Source organism: Aquarana catesbeiana, linkage group LG13 (genome assembly GCF_042186555.1).
Source record: "Aquarana catesbeiana isolate 2022-GZ linkage group LG13, ASM4218655v1, whole genome shotgun sequence".
In the NCBI taxonomy this organism is placed as follows: domain Eukaryota; kingdom Metazoa; phylum Chordata; class Amphibia; order Anura; family Ranidae; genus Aquarana; species Aquarana catesbeiana.
The window spans coordinates 52,700,328-52,716,639 of record NC_133336.1 but is presented as its reverse complement, the minus strand read 5'-3'; the positions used below and the strand labels follow the sequence as shown (position 1 = coordinate 52,716,639).

Here is a 16,312-nt window from a genome sequence, read left to right as displayed (position 1 = left end):
TTCCACATTTTGTCATGTTACAACCAAAAACGTAAATGTATTGTATTGGGATTTTACTAAGACCAACACAAAGTGGCAAGTCTGGCGTGCATTTGTATTCAAACCCCTTTACTCTGATACCCCTAACTAAAAACTAGTGAAAGCAATTGCCTTCAGAAGTCACCTAATTCGTAAATAGAGTCCACCTGTATGTAATTTAAAGAGAAACTGTAGTCTGCTTACAAAATTTGTAATAAAAAATTTGTCATTCTGAAGTTTTCCTCCAACCACTTTGCATATTATTTTTTATATACACAGTACTGTGATTCTGTACTTGCCAAATATGCTGCAGAAATCTCCCTCCATTGAGCCTGTTAAAGAGGAGCTGCACCTTAAAAAAAAAATATTAAAAGCCAGCAGCTACAAATACTGCAGCTGCTGACTTTTAATAAATGGACACTTACCTGTCCCAGGGTCCAGCGATGTCGGCAGCCGAAGCCGATCAATCGCTCGTCTCTCGGCTGCCCCCGCCACCATCCTCAGTCAGGGAATCGGGCAGTGAAGCGCTGCGGCTTCACTGCCCGGTTCCCTACTGCGCATGCGCGAGTAGCGCTGCACCTCTGCACCTCTGCACTGGTCCCCGTTGTGTGCTGGGAACTGTGGGTTTCCCAGAACACACCGGGGGAGGCGGGCATCTGCGGATATTCTGTGGCTGTCTAAGCCCGGAAGTGGCTGCAGATACCTGTATTAGACAGGTATCTGCACCCCCCTCCCCCCTGAAAGGTGCCAATTGTGGCACTGGAAAGGGGGTGGAATCCGATGAGCAGAAGTTCCACTTTAGGGTGGAACTCTGCTTTAACTTCCTGGCTTTACACAGACACACCTCCAGCTCTGCAGCTCTCATTGGTCCTCTTAGGACTCCTCACCCTCCCTTTTCTCTCTCTCTCTCTCTCTCTCTCTCTCTCTCTCTCTCTCTCTCTCTCTCTCTCGAGAGAGAGAGAGAGAGAGAGAGAGAGAGAGAGAGAGAGAGAGAGAGAGAGAGAGAGAGAGAGAGAGAGAGAGAGAGAGAGAGAGAGAGAGAGAGAGCGCGAACATGCAAGCGAGCTTTGCATAAACCTAGGCTTTTTACCAGACAAGAAACAGGAAGTGGGCTGTATAAGGTAATTACTGACAGAAAAAAATGTTTTACTATACAAAGTTAAAACAAGGGCAGAAGATTTAATAGAAGAAAATTTGAAAAAAAATACTGACATTCCACTTTAATCTCAGCATCCATTCAGCTGTTCTGTGAAGATTAGTGAACAAACAGCATCATGAAGGCCAAGGAACACACCAGACAGCTCAAGGATCAAAGTGTGAAGAAGTCTGAAGCAGGGTTAGGTTATAAGAAAATTTCCTAAGCTTTGAACATCTCACGGAGCACTGTTCATTCCATCATCCGGGAATGGAAAGAGTATGGCACAACTGCAAACCTACCAAGACATGGCCATCCACCTAAACTGACAGGCTGGACAAGGAGAGCAATAACCAGAGAAGCAGCCAAGAGGCCCATGGTAACTCTGGAGGAGCTGCAGAGATCCACAGCTCAAGTGGGAGAATCCGTCCACAGGACAACTATTAGTCATGCACTCCACAAATCTGGTGTTTATGGAAGAGTGGCAAGAAGAAAGTCATTATTCAAAGAAAGCCATAAGAAGTCCTGTTTGCGAGAAGCCATGTGAAGGACACAGCAAACATGTGGAAGAAGGTGCTCTGGTCAGATGAGACCAAAATTGATCTTTTTGGCCTAAAAGCAAAACCCTATGTGTGGTGGAAAACTAACACTGCACATCACCCTGAACACACCATCCCCACTGTGAAACATGGTGGTGGCAGCATCATGTTGTGGGGATGCTTTACTTCAGCAGGGACAGGGAAGCTGGTCACAGTTGATGGGAGGATGGATGGAGCCAAATACAGGGCAATCTTAGAAGAAAACCTGTTAAGAGTCTGCAAAAGACTTGAAACTGGGGCAGAGGTTCACCTCCCAGCAGGATAACAACACTAAACATACAGCCAGAGCTACAATGGAATGGTTTAGATCAGTGGTTCTTAACTCCAGTCCTAAGGACTCACTAACAGGCCAGAATTTAAGTATTACCTTAGGACAGTGATGGCGAACCTCGGCACCCCAGATGTTTTGAAACTACATTGCTCATGCACTCTGCAGTGTAGTTGAGCATCATGGCAAATGTAGTTGTAGTACGTATTGCAGAAAAACAAGTACATCTTTGTGGGTCATGGTGACCCATTGAGAGCAATGACATGACACAACAATCACAATTCCCTGGAAATTATATATATATATATATATATATACCCCCCCTTTTCCCCCTATCGGGGGGGTGATCAAGGATTCAGGATGCAGCCAGTAGGGTACCTATAACAAAACAACAGCAGTCACACACACTCATACACTTGTACGCACCTCAAACATACATTGGTCCCAGCCCACCTCACTCTTGATTTCAAAAGAAATTAAGAGTGCAAAAGATTGAAATTAGAATCAAGCCACTTCCAATTCGACTATTTAATTACCTCTTGGATTGCAAGGTTACTACTCACTTTAGCTTAAGCTTGATTAGGTCTGGGAGGACAAGACTGTGCCCCAAAATGAATTAGTGACATCTAGCCATGGCTGCCATATTTTAGTGAATTTTTTTGTACAAGCTCTACTTTTATATATTAGTTTGAGTTTGGGGAGTTCCCCATTAATTATGCGATAGAGGGTTTGGGTCGTTTGAGAGTTTACATCCTTCCAGTGTAATAATATAACTTTTCGTGCATAATACAAAACGTTTCAGATATTTATTTGTAAAAAATATTGAAAACCATTTATCATTTTCCTTCCACTTCACAATTATGTGCCACTTTGTGTTGGTCCCAATAAAATACATTTATATTTTTGGTTGCAACATGACACAATGTGGAAAATTTCAAGGGGTAGGAAAAAATTTTCAAGGCACTGAACACACACATGCATACATACATACTTTCACAGTTCCTCAGTATAAATTAACCCCTTATAATAGCGATTATTTTTTTTACTGTTTACCGATGCTTATTACTGCTATTTAACCCCATCATGACAGGTGATAAAAAAAAAAAAAAAACACCATACTGCTGCTACTAAATGTCTTATGCTGGCCATACACGTAACGACTTTTGGACAAGAATATTCGTACAAATATTCTTTTCACATTCGATGAATAGCGTTCAAAATTTTTACTTGCCTTTAATATTCAATTTTAAAATGAATGTAATTTCTGAACAAAAAACCACATACACTGTACAAAAAGTAATTCGATTGCGAAAAGATTTCTATTCAGCCTTTGAATTTTCCTGTCACTGTGGTTGAAAATGAACATCGATTCGACCCCATTAACATTTATAAAATTGAAATGAAAATTTCGAAGGAAAAGAATAATTTGTGTATATCCAGCAGAAGTGACAGCAGGTGCAGGTAGCTTGTATCAAGCTGCCTCCCTATGTCAAGAAATGTGTCATGCATAATATTATATTACAGTCCTGTCTGAAAATCCGCAAAACCGTGTTTTAGGTCTTTTTAAATAAAAAGTTGGATCTCTGAGTCTGACATGTATGGAATTCAACCTCTATAAATCTGTTATTCTCAGAGTGGATTAGATATTTTGTTCCACAGCCATATAGCTGGTTATTCGTTAAATTTACCACTGAATATAGATATTCAAAAATAGAGCGTCTTTTCCAACTTTACATTATAACTATTATACAATAGTATATAATTATACATCAAACTTTTTTTTTTTTAAAAAGGTTTTAATCCAATTAATCGAAACAATAAATCGGCCAACTAATTGATTATGAAAATAATCATTAGTTCCACCCCCAAAAACCAGTAATAATCAGCATGGGGGGGGGGGGGGTGGAGAAATCAGGTGAACCTCTTCCTGAGGATGTCAGAATCCACCCAGATGCCTGATCGGCAGCTGGCTCCGCCTCAGCCCGCCGCTGAGAGTCCGAGCCAGCCACTCCCACCCCATCCCCAGCCCGGCAGTGTTCATTTCGTGAACAAATTTTTTTTATTTGATGTAATTAAACAGTATTTTAAATAGAGAGGCAAGGTCTTAGTGGGGGGGCATCAATAGTTTCTAGAAACTATTAGATAAGCACCTGAACGACCACAACATACAGGGATATACAATGTAATACTGACATATAATCACACACATAGGTTGGACTTGATGGTCTTATTTCGACCTCACCTACTATGTAACTATGTATTTTAGTCTATTAAAAATATGATTACCGAAAATACTAGAGTATAAGCCGATTTTTCAGCACATTTTTTTGTGCTGAAAGTGCCCCCCTCGGCTTATACTCGAGTCAAGCACTTTTCTGGTGCAAAGAATGACATTTTCCGAACCAAATTTGGGGACCCGTATCTCGGGACCACTTGGTGCTAGGAACTCCCAAATTTGGTGTGCAAACCCAGTGGAAATAGCACTACAATATATCCAAAGCTGGTGTTCCTAGCACCAAGTGGCCCCGAGATATGGGGCCCCAAAATCGGTTCGGAAAATGTCTTTCTCTGCTGCAGAAGTGTTTGACATATCTCGGGGCCACATGGTGTTAGGAACCCCAGCTTTGGATATGGTGTAGTGCTAGTTCCACTCGGTTTGCAGATCAAATTTGGGGTTCCCGAGATACAGGGCCCAAAAGCCGGTTAATTGTGTCCATCTGTAGCAATGTCATTTCGGACCCTTTGGGTCCAGAGACTCCAAATTTTGGCTGTAGCTAGGGGGAATCTAGGAACCCTTAACTACCGAGTTTGAAGTTCGGGGGACCTATGGCTGCAAATGGGCACAGTGAGGCATGCAAATGGGCACAGTTGACCCTCTTTTCCACTTACAGTAGCTGCACATTTATCACCCTAGGCTTATACTCGAGTCAATAACTTTTCCCAGTTTTTTGTGGTAAAATTAGGTGCCTCAGCTTATATTCGAGTCGGCTTATACTTGAATATATACGGTAAAACTAATTCAAATAAACTAAAATAATCTGTGTCCATAGTACATGTTCACACCTTAATACCATCAATAATAACATGTTATTCAATTTTTACTCCAGGAGTATATAATACAAGAGTTGGAAATTCTAGAGAAATGCTTAAAATAATGCATTATAATTTAACTAATCTCAATAAACGTCAAATAAAGTGCTAGTATCGGTACCGATACTGAGCATTTGCATGAGTACTTGCACTCGTGCAAATGCTCCGATGCTTAATCTGATACCTGGGCAGCCTCAGAAATGATTGGTGCGGCGCTGGGGGAGTTACAATCACCGATCTCCCAAGTGGCTTTCAGTAAAGCAGCTGACAGACGCTTCTCCTCCTCTCCCTCCTGCAGCTTTCAGCTGCTTTACTGAAAGCCACACAGGGAGATCGGTGATTGTAACTCGCCGCACCGATCACCCCCGACTGTCCCCTGTATCCTCCTCCGGCTCCCTTGGTCCAGTGTCCTACTCTGGGTCCCCCTCCGTTTTCCCTCCCTGTCCCAGATCTGTCAGGATAGAGGAGAGCGGTATATATGTCATTTATCAGCTCCTTCCTTCTCCGAATGCACAGAGTCAGTGATCACTGACTCTGTCCACTCATAACTGAGCATCATAAACTGTGTTTACAATGATTCAGTTTATGAATAAACAGGAGCCTCTGTCTCCTGTCCATTCATCTTCAGTGCAGCTGAGGCTGCAGAGAAAGGGACTGGGGAATCTGTGTCCTCAGTCCCTTTTCCCTGTCTCACCAAAGCCACAAAGCCCCCCCCCCCCCCCCCGATACAAACAATTCTAAAATTCTAATAAAAAAAACAATTGTAATAATTATTTTGAAAGTTAAATTGTAAAAAAAACAAACACACACAACACAGACACCGTCCACTCCCAGAGAGGGGGAGGAGGACACAAGAGCAGAGAGGATAGCAGAGAGCATGGCTGCGGATGATGGAGGCACGTAAACTGACCACGATGTCAGGGCTCAGTAGCCATGATACACCGTGGTCAGTTTACAAAAGGGAGGGCAGAAATGGTCTAGGTTATACAGAAGTTTAAATGACACAGCACAAACACTGTGGTGTATAACATGCTTTAAGGGAACAGTATCCAATTTTTTTTTTTTTTTTTTTTTTTAGTTAACAAACGCTTTAATGTGAAGAACGCAAAGCAAAGTGTAAATTGGGCAATATTTTTTTTTTGTTTACATATTTGTTTTCTACTGAAAGTCCACCCTGCCTCCCCATGCACATCACTCGTCTTAGGCGAATGACTTGCACGCTGCGCCTCCTGGGATATATATGTCACATATCCCAGGAGGCATGGGCTTTCATTGAACAGGAGGGGGCCGGTCTATCGGCACGTCATCAAGAGGCCTGCCTGCTGTACCCGGAAGAGCTGTGGCCGGCCATGAGATGATCTCAGCAGGTCAACGCTGGATACACTGGATGGGTGAGTATCTGAAATGTGCATATACCACCATTAGGTAAGCAGGGCACAAAAAAAAAAAAAAGAAGAAGAAAAGAAATGGAGGTTGCCTGGAGGTTTTCTTTAATCTTGGCTCTAATTTCTAAAGCGGTTGACTGACTGTGGGTTGAACAGCTATTCTTTGAAATATTTAATGAAAATGAAGGACACTGCTAAAGTCTATCTACAAAAACAAAACACCAATGACCAAATAAAAAAAATAAATCAATAAAAATAATATCGCTGACACATTTTTTTGGGTGTTCCCACAACTTGCAATGCATTTTCCATATAATAACGTATATTAATAATCCAGCTAGGAGAGTCATTTTAAAAAGCGTTATAAAGATGTCATTAAATTAGAACAAAAGACTAGAAACTACTCACCATTCCCTCGCCAAACTTCCGCCAGATAACACGCCCCTTCCCCAGGCTCCTTGCAAAACTCCACCACATCTCGGCATGTTGTCTCTGGGGTTATTGGGACTTCCGTTAATATTTGTTCATTGTTGCTTAGAAACACTGTTAATATTGTCTGCAAGAGAAAATACAAAAACGACAGTTAGACTGGATCCAAGAACTGAATAGGCTTTGATAACTCAACAGTGAAAGAAAAATACGCCACAAAAAAAAAAAAAAACTTTTTCCTCTGTAGCAATATAATTAACTTGGTTGTTATTATGGTTACAGCCTTCAACCCTATTTATTCATTTATTTATTTTTTACAGACACCTGCATTAAATATGAACATGGAGGCCAAAGCAGCTGACCTCACTTTACTACAAGTACATTGATTTCCAGCTTCCACGGGGAACCCACTGGTGTAGCACATACTGTACATACATTAGTAACCATGTAAAAATTGCCATTTCTGGAATTCAGAAATTTTTCTTCAGTCATGCTATCTATAAAGGGAATATATAACAAAAATACCTACAGGACTATTAAATTAGCTGCAAAAGTAGAAAAACGCTTTAGGCCATTCGTTCCTACCATCTATTTCAGGAGAGGAATCAGGAAATACGGGAGGGGTCATCTATTCTATGTAATTTGTCATGCTGTATGGTATGTGAATGTCTACATCACATTATTGCCACGTGGCACTCCATGTCATGCACATGCTGCATTTACATACCACAACACTGTTCACTGCTGTTCAACCTTAGGCTCGGTTCACACTGGGGCGACTTGTCAGGCGACCTAGTCGCCTGACAAGTCGCCTCCCGTTCTGTGCTATGGAACCGTTCTAATTGGAGCGACGCAAGTCACTCCGACTTAGAAAAAGGTTCCTGTATTACTTTGGGGGCGACTTGGGGCGACTTGCATAGACTTCTATGCAGAAGTCGTCTCGCAAGTCGCCCCGGCAGTCGTTTGCAGGTCGCCTCGCTGAGGCGACCTGCAAGTCGTGCCGCCCATGTGTGAACCGAGCCTAAGAGTTAAAGAAAAACTACAGACTAATAAAAAAAACTTGATCCTGCTCTTTAAATACTGACCTCTGGGCAGATATAAAAAAAAGTTTTAAAGTATATGTGAACCCTCATCTTGTAAAACATCCCATTCAGTTTAAAATAGAAATGAAAGGCAAAACATCTGTATGTACATAAAAAAATAATAATTATAAAATACATTTTTCCCTTTTTTAGATAAGTGATTTTATATAAGAGATCACATGCCCTCTGTTCTCAGCTGCATATGGAACTTAGAAAGCTAGGGGAGGAGAAACTGCAGCACAGCGATCTTCCCAGTGAATGGCTGTGCAGTGGGGGGTGTCAGTACAAGTCTGATCATTGGAGGAGAGCAGGCAGAGTTCTCAGCACTGCCAGAAACCTGACCACGCTGTGCTCCTATGCCTAGTGTGGTCAGTAATTAATAGGAAAGCAGAAGGATTGACAGGAACACTAGAGGTTTCACACAAACGATGCAATACAAAGACAGCAGGATACTTTCTCATACAATACATTGTACAGCAGTTGAGTTTACATATTCTTTAAAATACCAGTTCAAGAAAAAAAAAAGTCTTAAAATGTATTCTAAAAGGGGATTGATGGTAGAATAACAAAAATCTGTTTACAATGATTCCTACAAACCACAATGTTGATGGTGTTGGAGGAGTCAATGAGGCTCACCTGCCTTGCACAGCAATGTCAAACACCCGACAGTAAGACTGTTGATTGGGCAAAATGATAACCTCACCAGTGTGCTGATTTACTTACACTGTCCAATCGGCAGGCTAAGAGCAGGTCCTTGGCCAAGCCATTATTATGTGCAGCATAGCCTACCTGGAGGTCCAGGACCTGGCTGCGCTTTGTGTTGATCCCAATGAACAGGCAGGTGACACACAGATCAGCAAAGCTGAAATTGGAAATAATGGTGTCCTATGCCTGGCTAGACAATGTGGCAAGGGGTGTGATTCAAAAGACCAAATTAAGAAAACGACAGGTCATTAGGCAGGTAAGGAAGCTCACATGTACGTTCTCACTTTGTATTTGGCTTTTTGCCTGGAGTTCCACTTTATTCAGCTGAAACATCTTTATTTGCTGCAGTTTAGTCTCTATGTAGTGAAGCTGCACACCAGACAGGAGCATGTCTGACTGTGTACACATAATTCTGACTCAAGAACTAGGTCACCCGAGTTGATGTCTTCTCATGCGTCACAAAACATTTAAATTTGTTAGCCGGCATGAACACTGCGCTCGTGACATAGCCAAGTTTAACTCAATAGTGCCATAAAAAAAAGAGGAAATTATGCCAGATCTGTTCAGGAAGCCGTCAGAAAAACAGAAAAGTCAACCGCACTACTGAGCTACTTTTGAACCTTCAAGTACCAAATTCCATGCACCTATTCTACAGAGGATTAAAGCAAACTTGTGCTGGGAGAAATATGTAGATTGCTGCCCTGCTTCCAAACATGCTAGTCACCTGGCTGTCTTTGGCATCAATCCAGAACAAGCATGCTCATTAGAAAATCACAATGAAGTCCAAATTTTTTTAGTGAGCCACTAAATCCTAGAGCAAGATGCACCTATTTCTAACCAGACTCAGCCATCAATTCTTCAAGGTTCACGAATAAGGTCACTGGATCAAGTGACAGCGTTCTATCTATGGGTTCTCCCTGATCTTTGGTGGATTCCACAAACACAATAATGTGAATCTTATTTTGACTGCTGATGCAGATATCTCTGGCAAGGAATACCTAATCCAGCAGTCAGCTTCCCTGAACAGATTCAAACAGGAAAGCCTTACTTTGAGTCCACTCAACATTCTCAATTTTAACTAAAGCCCTCATAAAGGGGGAGTTCCATTGAAGTCCAAAATGGGTTGGCCGTCTTTTAGCACAAAATCTAGGGATGCACCGATACCGGTACTCGTCCAAAAGCTCCAGTTACCAAAAATAATACTTTGTGGTGCAATTTGCGTCAATACAAAATGCATGAGCACAAATCACACTGCAAATAATCATATGCAATTTGAACAGAAATGCAGCGCGATTCCTGTTCGAATCGCATGTGATTTTCCCCCACCACTCGTGTGTGTGTAGAAAGGGATTGAAGCGCCATCTAGTGAGCAGTTTAAAAAAAAATGCTATAACTCGCAGTACATATCTGGCCACATGCAAAATTTTATATACAGGAAGTCCCCGAGTTACGAACACAATAGGGACTGTAGGTTTGTTCGTAAGTCGCAACACTGCATTTGTAAGTGTAGCTTCCGGTCGGAACACTGCATTCGTAAGTGTAACGTCTGCCTGTGCATGGATGTGGGATGTTCCGGACGCTTGTTATGTTATCTGGGGCTCTTCTGGCCATGCAGTACATGTAGTACTGAAGTATGGGATGTGTCCGGAGGTATCCAAGACCAGCGTGGAGCACAAGTGGCCGGCATTTGAGGACGTTCGTAAGTAGGAGTCGTTCGTAACTCGGGTGTTGGTAACTCGGGGACTGCCTGTATAGGTGTCCCGGTCCACTGATGATAGCAAATCACAGCCGCTGGGAGGTGTTCACAGGGCTGGAGGAGATGTAGAAGCAGTCCACCCTCAAGCTGGCATCACTTCCGCCCTATACCCATGGGTTCCCAGAACTTATCCTCCAGTGGCCCCGATTTGCCATCATTGGCGGACTGGGAGACCTACGTAGATTATTTTGCATGTGGCCAGATATACAGTTAGGTCCATATATATTTGGACACGGGTGCAATTTTAGTTTTTTTCAGGTATTTTCCTAAATGTATTCAAGCTAAAGTTCTATAATGGATATGGGCTTAAAGTGCACAGTCTCAGGTTTAATTTGAGGGCATGTGCATCTAAATTGGAGGAAGGGTTTAGGAATTACAGCTCTTAAGGATAGTCACCCCCCTTTTTCAAGGGGCCAAAAGCAATTGGATAATTGAATCAAAAGCTGTTTCATGGCCAGGTGTGGGCTATTCTTTCATTATTTCTTCATCAATTAAGCAGGTAAAAAGGTCTGGAGTTGATTCTAAGTGTGGTATTTGCAATGGGAATCTATTGTTGTGAACCTACATTATGCGTTCAAAGGAGCTGTCCATGCAAGTGAAACAGGCCATTGTAAGGTTTCAAACACTAAAGAAATCCATCAGAGAGATAGCAGCAACATTAGGGGTGGTCAAACCAACAGTTTTGTACATTCTGAGGCAAGAACGCACTGGTGAGCTCAGCAGCATAAAAAAGCCTGGACGTCCATGGAAGACAACAGTGATGGATGATCACAGGATCCTCTCTATGGTAAAGGAAGACCCGTACACAACATCCAGACAAGTGAAGGACACTCTCCAGGAGGTGGGTGTAATCAAAGTGTAACCAAAGTCTACAATCAAGAGAAGACTTCAGGAGAGCAAATACAGAGGGTTCACCACAAGGTGCAAACCATTCATAAGCCTGAAGAATAGAAAAGCCAGATTAGACTTTGCCAAAAAACATCTAAAAAAAAGCCAGACCAGTTCTGGAAAAGCATTCTTTGGAGGGATGAAACTAAGATTAATCTGTACCAGAATGACAGGAAGAAAAAAAAAAGTGTGGAGAAGGCTGGGAACAGCTCATGATCCAAAGCACACAACGTCATCTGTAAAACATGGTGGAGGCAGTGTGATGGCATGGGCATGCATGGCTTCCAGTGGCACTGGGTCATTGATGTTTATTGATGATGTGACAGAAGACAAAAGAAGCCAGATGAATTCTGCAGTGTTTAGAGATGTACTGTCAGACCAGATTCAACCAAATGCACCAAAGTTGATTGGACGGCACTTCACAGTACAGATGAACAATTGTCCAAAACACACTGCAAAAGCAACCCAGGAGCTTTTGAAGGAAAAGAAGTGGAATATTCTGCAATGGCCGAGTCAACCACTTGATCTCAACCCAATTGGGCATTTCACTTGCTGAAGGCAAAAAACTAAAGGCAGAAAGACCCACAAAGAACAACTGAAGACAGCTTCAGTTAGAGCCTGGCAAAGCATAAGAAAGGAGGAAATCCAGTCTTTGGTAATAGGTTCCAGACTTCAGGCAGTCATTGCCAGTAAAGGATTCTCAACAAAATATTTAAAAATGAACTTTTTTTTATGATTATATTAATTTGTCCAATTACATTTGAGCCCCTGAAAATGGGAGGACTGTGTAAAAAAAAAAAAAAAGTTGCAGTTCCTAAAATTTATGTTCAACCCTTGAATTAAAGCTGAAAGTCTGCATTTCAAATTCATTTGGATTGTTTCGTTTTAATTGTATTCTGGTGGCATACAGAGCCAAAAGTATGAAAATTGTGCCCGTGTCCAAATATATAAGGCCCGAACTGTATACGTGGGTTCTAAAAATTTTTTAAACTACTCACTAGGATGGCGCTTTTCCTTTCTATATACACACACACACACACACACACACACACACACACGTGAGCAGGGGGGGGGGGGGGGCGAGTGCATACAATGCAGACAGGAATTGTATCACATTTGATTCTTTGCAGTGCGATTCATGCCAATTTTTATTGTATTGATGCAAATCGCACCGCAAAAAAAAAAAAATTTTTAGAACCCACAGTATACAGTTCGGGCCTTATATATTTGGACACGGGCGAGTACTTGACCAAAAGTATCGGTTTGTGCACTCTGCAATAAAAAAAAAAAAAAAAAAAATGGTGTCAGTGCAACCCTAATATCAATAAATTAATTTGGATGTCTTTTTCAAATAATCATATTTGTCCCCCCACGATAAGCTGCCTGTATCACTTATCTCCTCCCTAATAGAGGGCTCCATGGTACTCCAAAAGTAGTCATGATGCACCTGCATGAAACTGCCAACCTAGGTTTATGTACGTGTTTGAGATATAAAAAAAATATGACTCCAATAAGATAACCCCATGGACTTATTTTCTTGGGTGTGCACTTGCAAAGCAAATATCTGTCACATGATCACGGTGCTGCTGAACAGCTGCGATTCCACAAATACGGCCACAAAGGCCAATATCACTGGACCAATACTGTAGCAAAAGTTTGGTGTGGTTACTTAAACTCACCAAGTAGTGTTTTTTTGTGGCTTGGAAAAAAAGAAATACTTTAGCCAATTAAAGGACGATGTTCAAGCAATTCCAGAGATTTGCCACGCTGATTGATGCAGTGTTTTAAAGTGAGCTACAGATTTGCCAGCATCAGCAGCTTCCCAACGTTACCCAACGCAGCTGCCAATGGCTGTGGCACACCAACCACTCAAAGCTGCATAAACCAGCGCTTTAACTAGATATAGCGGCAACTCCACTGAAGATACAAATCAAAAGAGAAAATAACCTCGAACTGTTAAAAGTCTCCACTTCATAGCTGCATGCATGACGCGGCTCTTGAGGGCAACGCTTTGTCTAATCGTCCCCTAAAGCTAGGGACTCTCCCAACCAGTGTCAGACCAGTTTTTTCTGTGGAAAAAAGACAATTGCCCCCATTTTGTTACCAGGAAACAAAAATAAACTGGGTCACATGTTTATTTATAGCTGGAACAAAGAAAACTATTTGATTACTTATCTATATCCATCTCTACACTACCCTGCAAATGCCCGATTCTCATCTCTGCAACAATATCTACATACTTTAAGAGCCGCATACTATCTGACTGTATGCCAGTACAGTACCCCCTCTTCCCCTCTATATAGGGGCATATGGGCACTTTACCCATAACAACTGAAAAAAAAAATACAGATCTTTAGCAAGGAACACACATTCCACATTAATTATGCCACCAAAATGCCTCCAGAATTGCTATTGCTCCTGTTTCAATACCTCCTATTTTTTTTGATATGGGAACAAGGGACACCTATTAGCAAAAGTATGTAGGCATAGGACACACCATCTGCCACAGCCCTTTCCCTATAGGGGAATTATACAAAAGATAAAAAAATAAATGATTAGTTACACCCACAAGTGTTTTTTTTAACCTCTACTATTCCTTTATACTGGTTTTTGAAATGTACTAATGCAGCGATCTAGAAATTGAAAATTAAAAAGTGAATTTTATGCACAACTATACATAGAGCAGACCAAAATGAGGGACAAATGAGGAGGAAAGAGGAACAGAGGTCACCTCTTCTCATACACAAAGGAAATAAAGAAAATGGGATTTTTTTTTTTTTTTTTTAGGTGCTCATCATACTCTCAGGAAAGGAAAAAAAAAAAGATGGCATAAAGTTAAAAACAATACATTTTTTTCATATCAAAAGAGAAGTTCAGTTTTATAAGTAGTTTCAGAAGTTCAAAATCTAAACTCACCTAGGTGGATGCAGAATCAGTCCAATGCTGCATCTATCTGCAGCCAGCTTTGCACTGAGAACTAAATGATCAAACACAGCTGAAAGCTCAGTTTTCTCCTGCATTCTGAGCAGAGAGCCAGTGACTGTCAGTCACGGCTCTCTGCTCTGCCCCTCCAGCTCTCACTGGAGTGCTGTGCAAGGGGGCAGGAATGGCTGGGCTCAGTCTTCCAGCAGCTCGCTGAGAGCCTGAGCCAACTGCCAGTCCAGGCATCTGGGTGGATCCTGAATATAAAATTGGGATCCATCCAGAGCCTGGACTGGCTGAGTGCCGACAGCAAGCTTTAGCCCGTTGTTGGCTGAAAATGGGTCACAGTCCTTTGATCCATAGGAGAAGTAAGGCTAAAAAAGCATTAGCCCTACTTCTCCGTTCTGAGCAGAGCACTGGTGACTGTCAGTCGCCGCTCTCTGCTCTGCCCTCCAGCACTCAGGGGAGCACAGGGCTCTGTAGGGGGGCAGGAACGGCAGGGCTCAGCCTCTCAGAAACTCGCCGAGAGCCTAAACAAAGTGCTGGTCCAGGCATATGAGTGGATCCCGACTTTAAAAATCAGGATTGATCCAGAGCCTGGACTGGCTAAGTGCAGACAGCAAGCTTTAGCCCACTGTAGGCTGAAAATGGGTCAAAGTCCTTTGATCCATAGGAGACGTAGTGCCAGAAAAGCTTTGGCCCTATTTCTGCTTTAGGTATTAAAGTGATTGTAAAGTCTTTTTAGTTAAACATAACAAACATGTTCTACTTAACTGCACTGTGCAGTGGATTTGCACAGAGCAGCCCAGATCCACCTCTTCTCGGGTCTCTCTTCGGCTCTCCTGGCCCCTCCCTCCTGTTGACTGCCCCCCTATGAGCTTGCTATAAGGGCACCCGAGCCTAGCCACAGCTCCCTGTGTCCATTCAGACACGGAACTGCGGCCTGGCCCTGCCCCCTCTCTCCTAATGGGCTGCCTAACTTCAATTGACAGCAGCGGGAGCCAATGGCGCCGCGCTGCTGTCTTAGCCAATGAGGAAGGGAGTCCTGGGGTGGGCCAAGACACTCTTGCAACATCGATGGATCTAGATGGGCTCAGGTAAGTATTAGGGGGGCTGAGAGGGGCTGCTGCACACAGAAGGCTTTTTATCTTAATGCACAGAAAGCACTGAAGTGGAAGTAAACCCTCCTATCATTTTCAGTCAAGGAAGCTGTCATCTTGGCCTTGGTTTGATCTTCAACAGCCATGATGCTGCACATGTCATCAGTTATGACCATTGGATGGTTTGACAGTTTGGTTGAGAGCACAACCAATGTGACAGCATTTTCGGCATGCCGGGAATGCAAATGTTTTTTTTAAACTATTAAAACGATGGGTTTACTTCCGCTTTACAACCACTTCGATCTTTTAAAAACACACATCTCATTTGTAAGGTTTCCACTTAGAAGTATAAACCAGTTGAAATTGACACCTCCTCTCTTAACCCACCCCTCTGTATTTGAACATGGTATTACAAGGGCTGTCAGCATATAATAAATGGCATTGTGATCAATACCTGGATAGTACAAATCCAATAAAAAAATTGCAAACAAGTTTCTTCAGGGGCCACCAAGGTTGAAGTGGAACATCAATCATTGCATATTCATGTGGAGGAAAAGTCATGCAGGTACCTGGATTATGGACTAGCATGCATATACACCCTAGCTAGACCGTTGTACAGTGCCCATGCTGCGTCAGAAGGTACACACCAATACTGAAATACAACAGCAAACTTGCATCTCCCCACAGGACTATACTGGTATACAGGTTTCAGGTAGGTTTCAAGTAGTATGGTCATGCTGAACCTATTACATTTATCTCTTCAACAAATTTAAAGCTGATGAGGCCAAATTCTTTGGGGGAGGGGGGATTCAGTCGTAGAGATGCTACAATTTTGCCCCTTCTCAGGTGAAATGTGTCAATGAAGGAAGGTTCCCAGGTGGGGGCTTCTAATTTATCCAGATAATGGTATAGCTAGAGGTAGAGGTAGTTAGTGA

The 16,312-nt window shown here is 42.3% G+C and overlaps 1 protein-coding gene across 9 annotated transcripts in view; it reads right to left on the bottom strand.

Annotated features, from left to right (window-relative positions):
• The window catches only part of PPP1R13B (protein phosphatase 1 regulatory subunit 13B), a 173,329-nt gene that overhangs the window by 105,439 nt on the left and 51,578 nt on the right, over positions 1-16,312 (bottom strand). For all 9 annotated transcript variants that reach the window (XM_073609860.1, XM_073609857.1, XM_073609855.1 and 6 more), the window contains exon 2: positions 6,904-7,051. In XM_073609860.1, the coding sequence (XP_073465961.1) occupies positions 6,904-7,051 (148 nt within the window). The remainder of the gene's footprint in view (positions 1-6,903; positions 7,052-16,312) is intronic.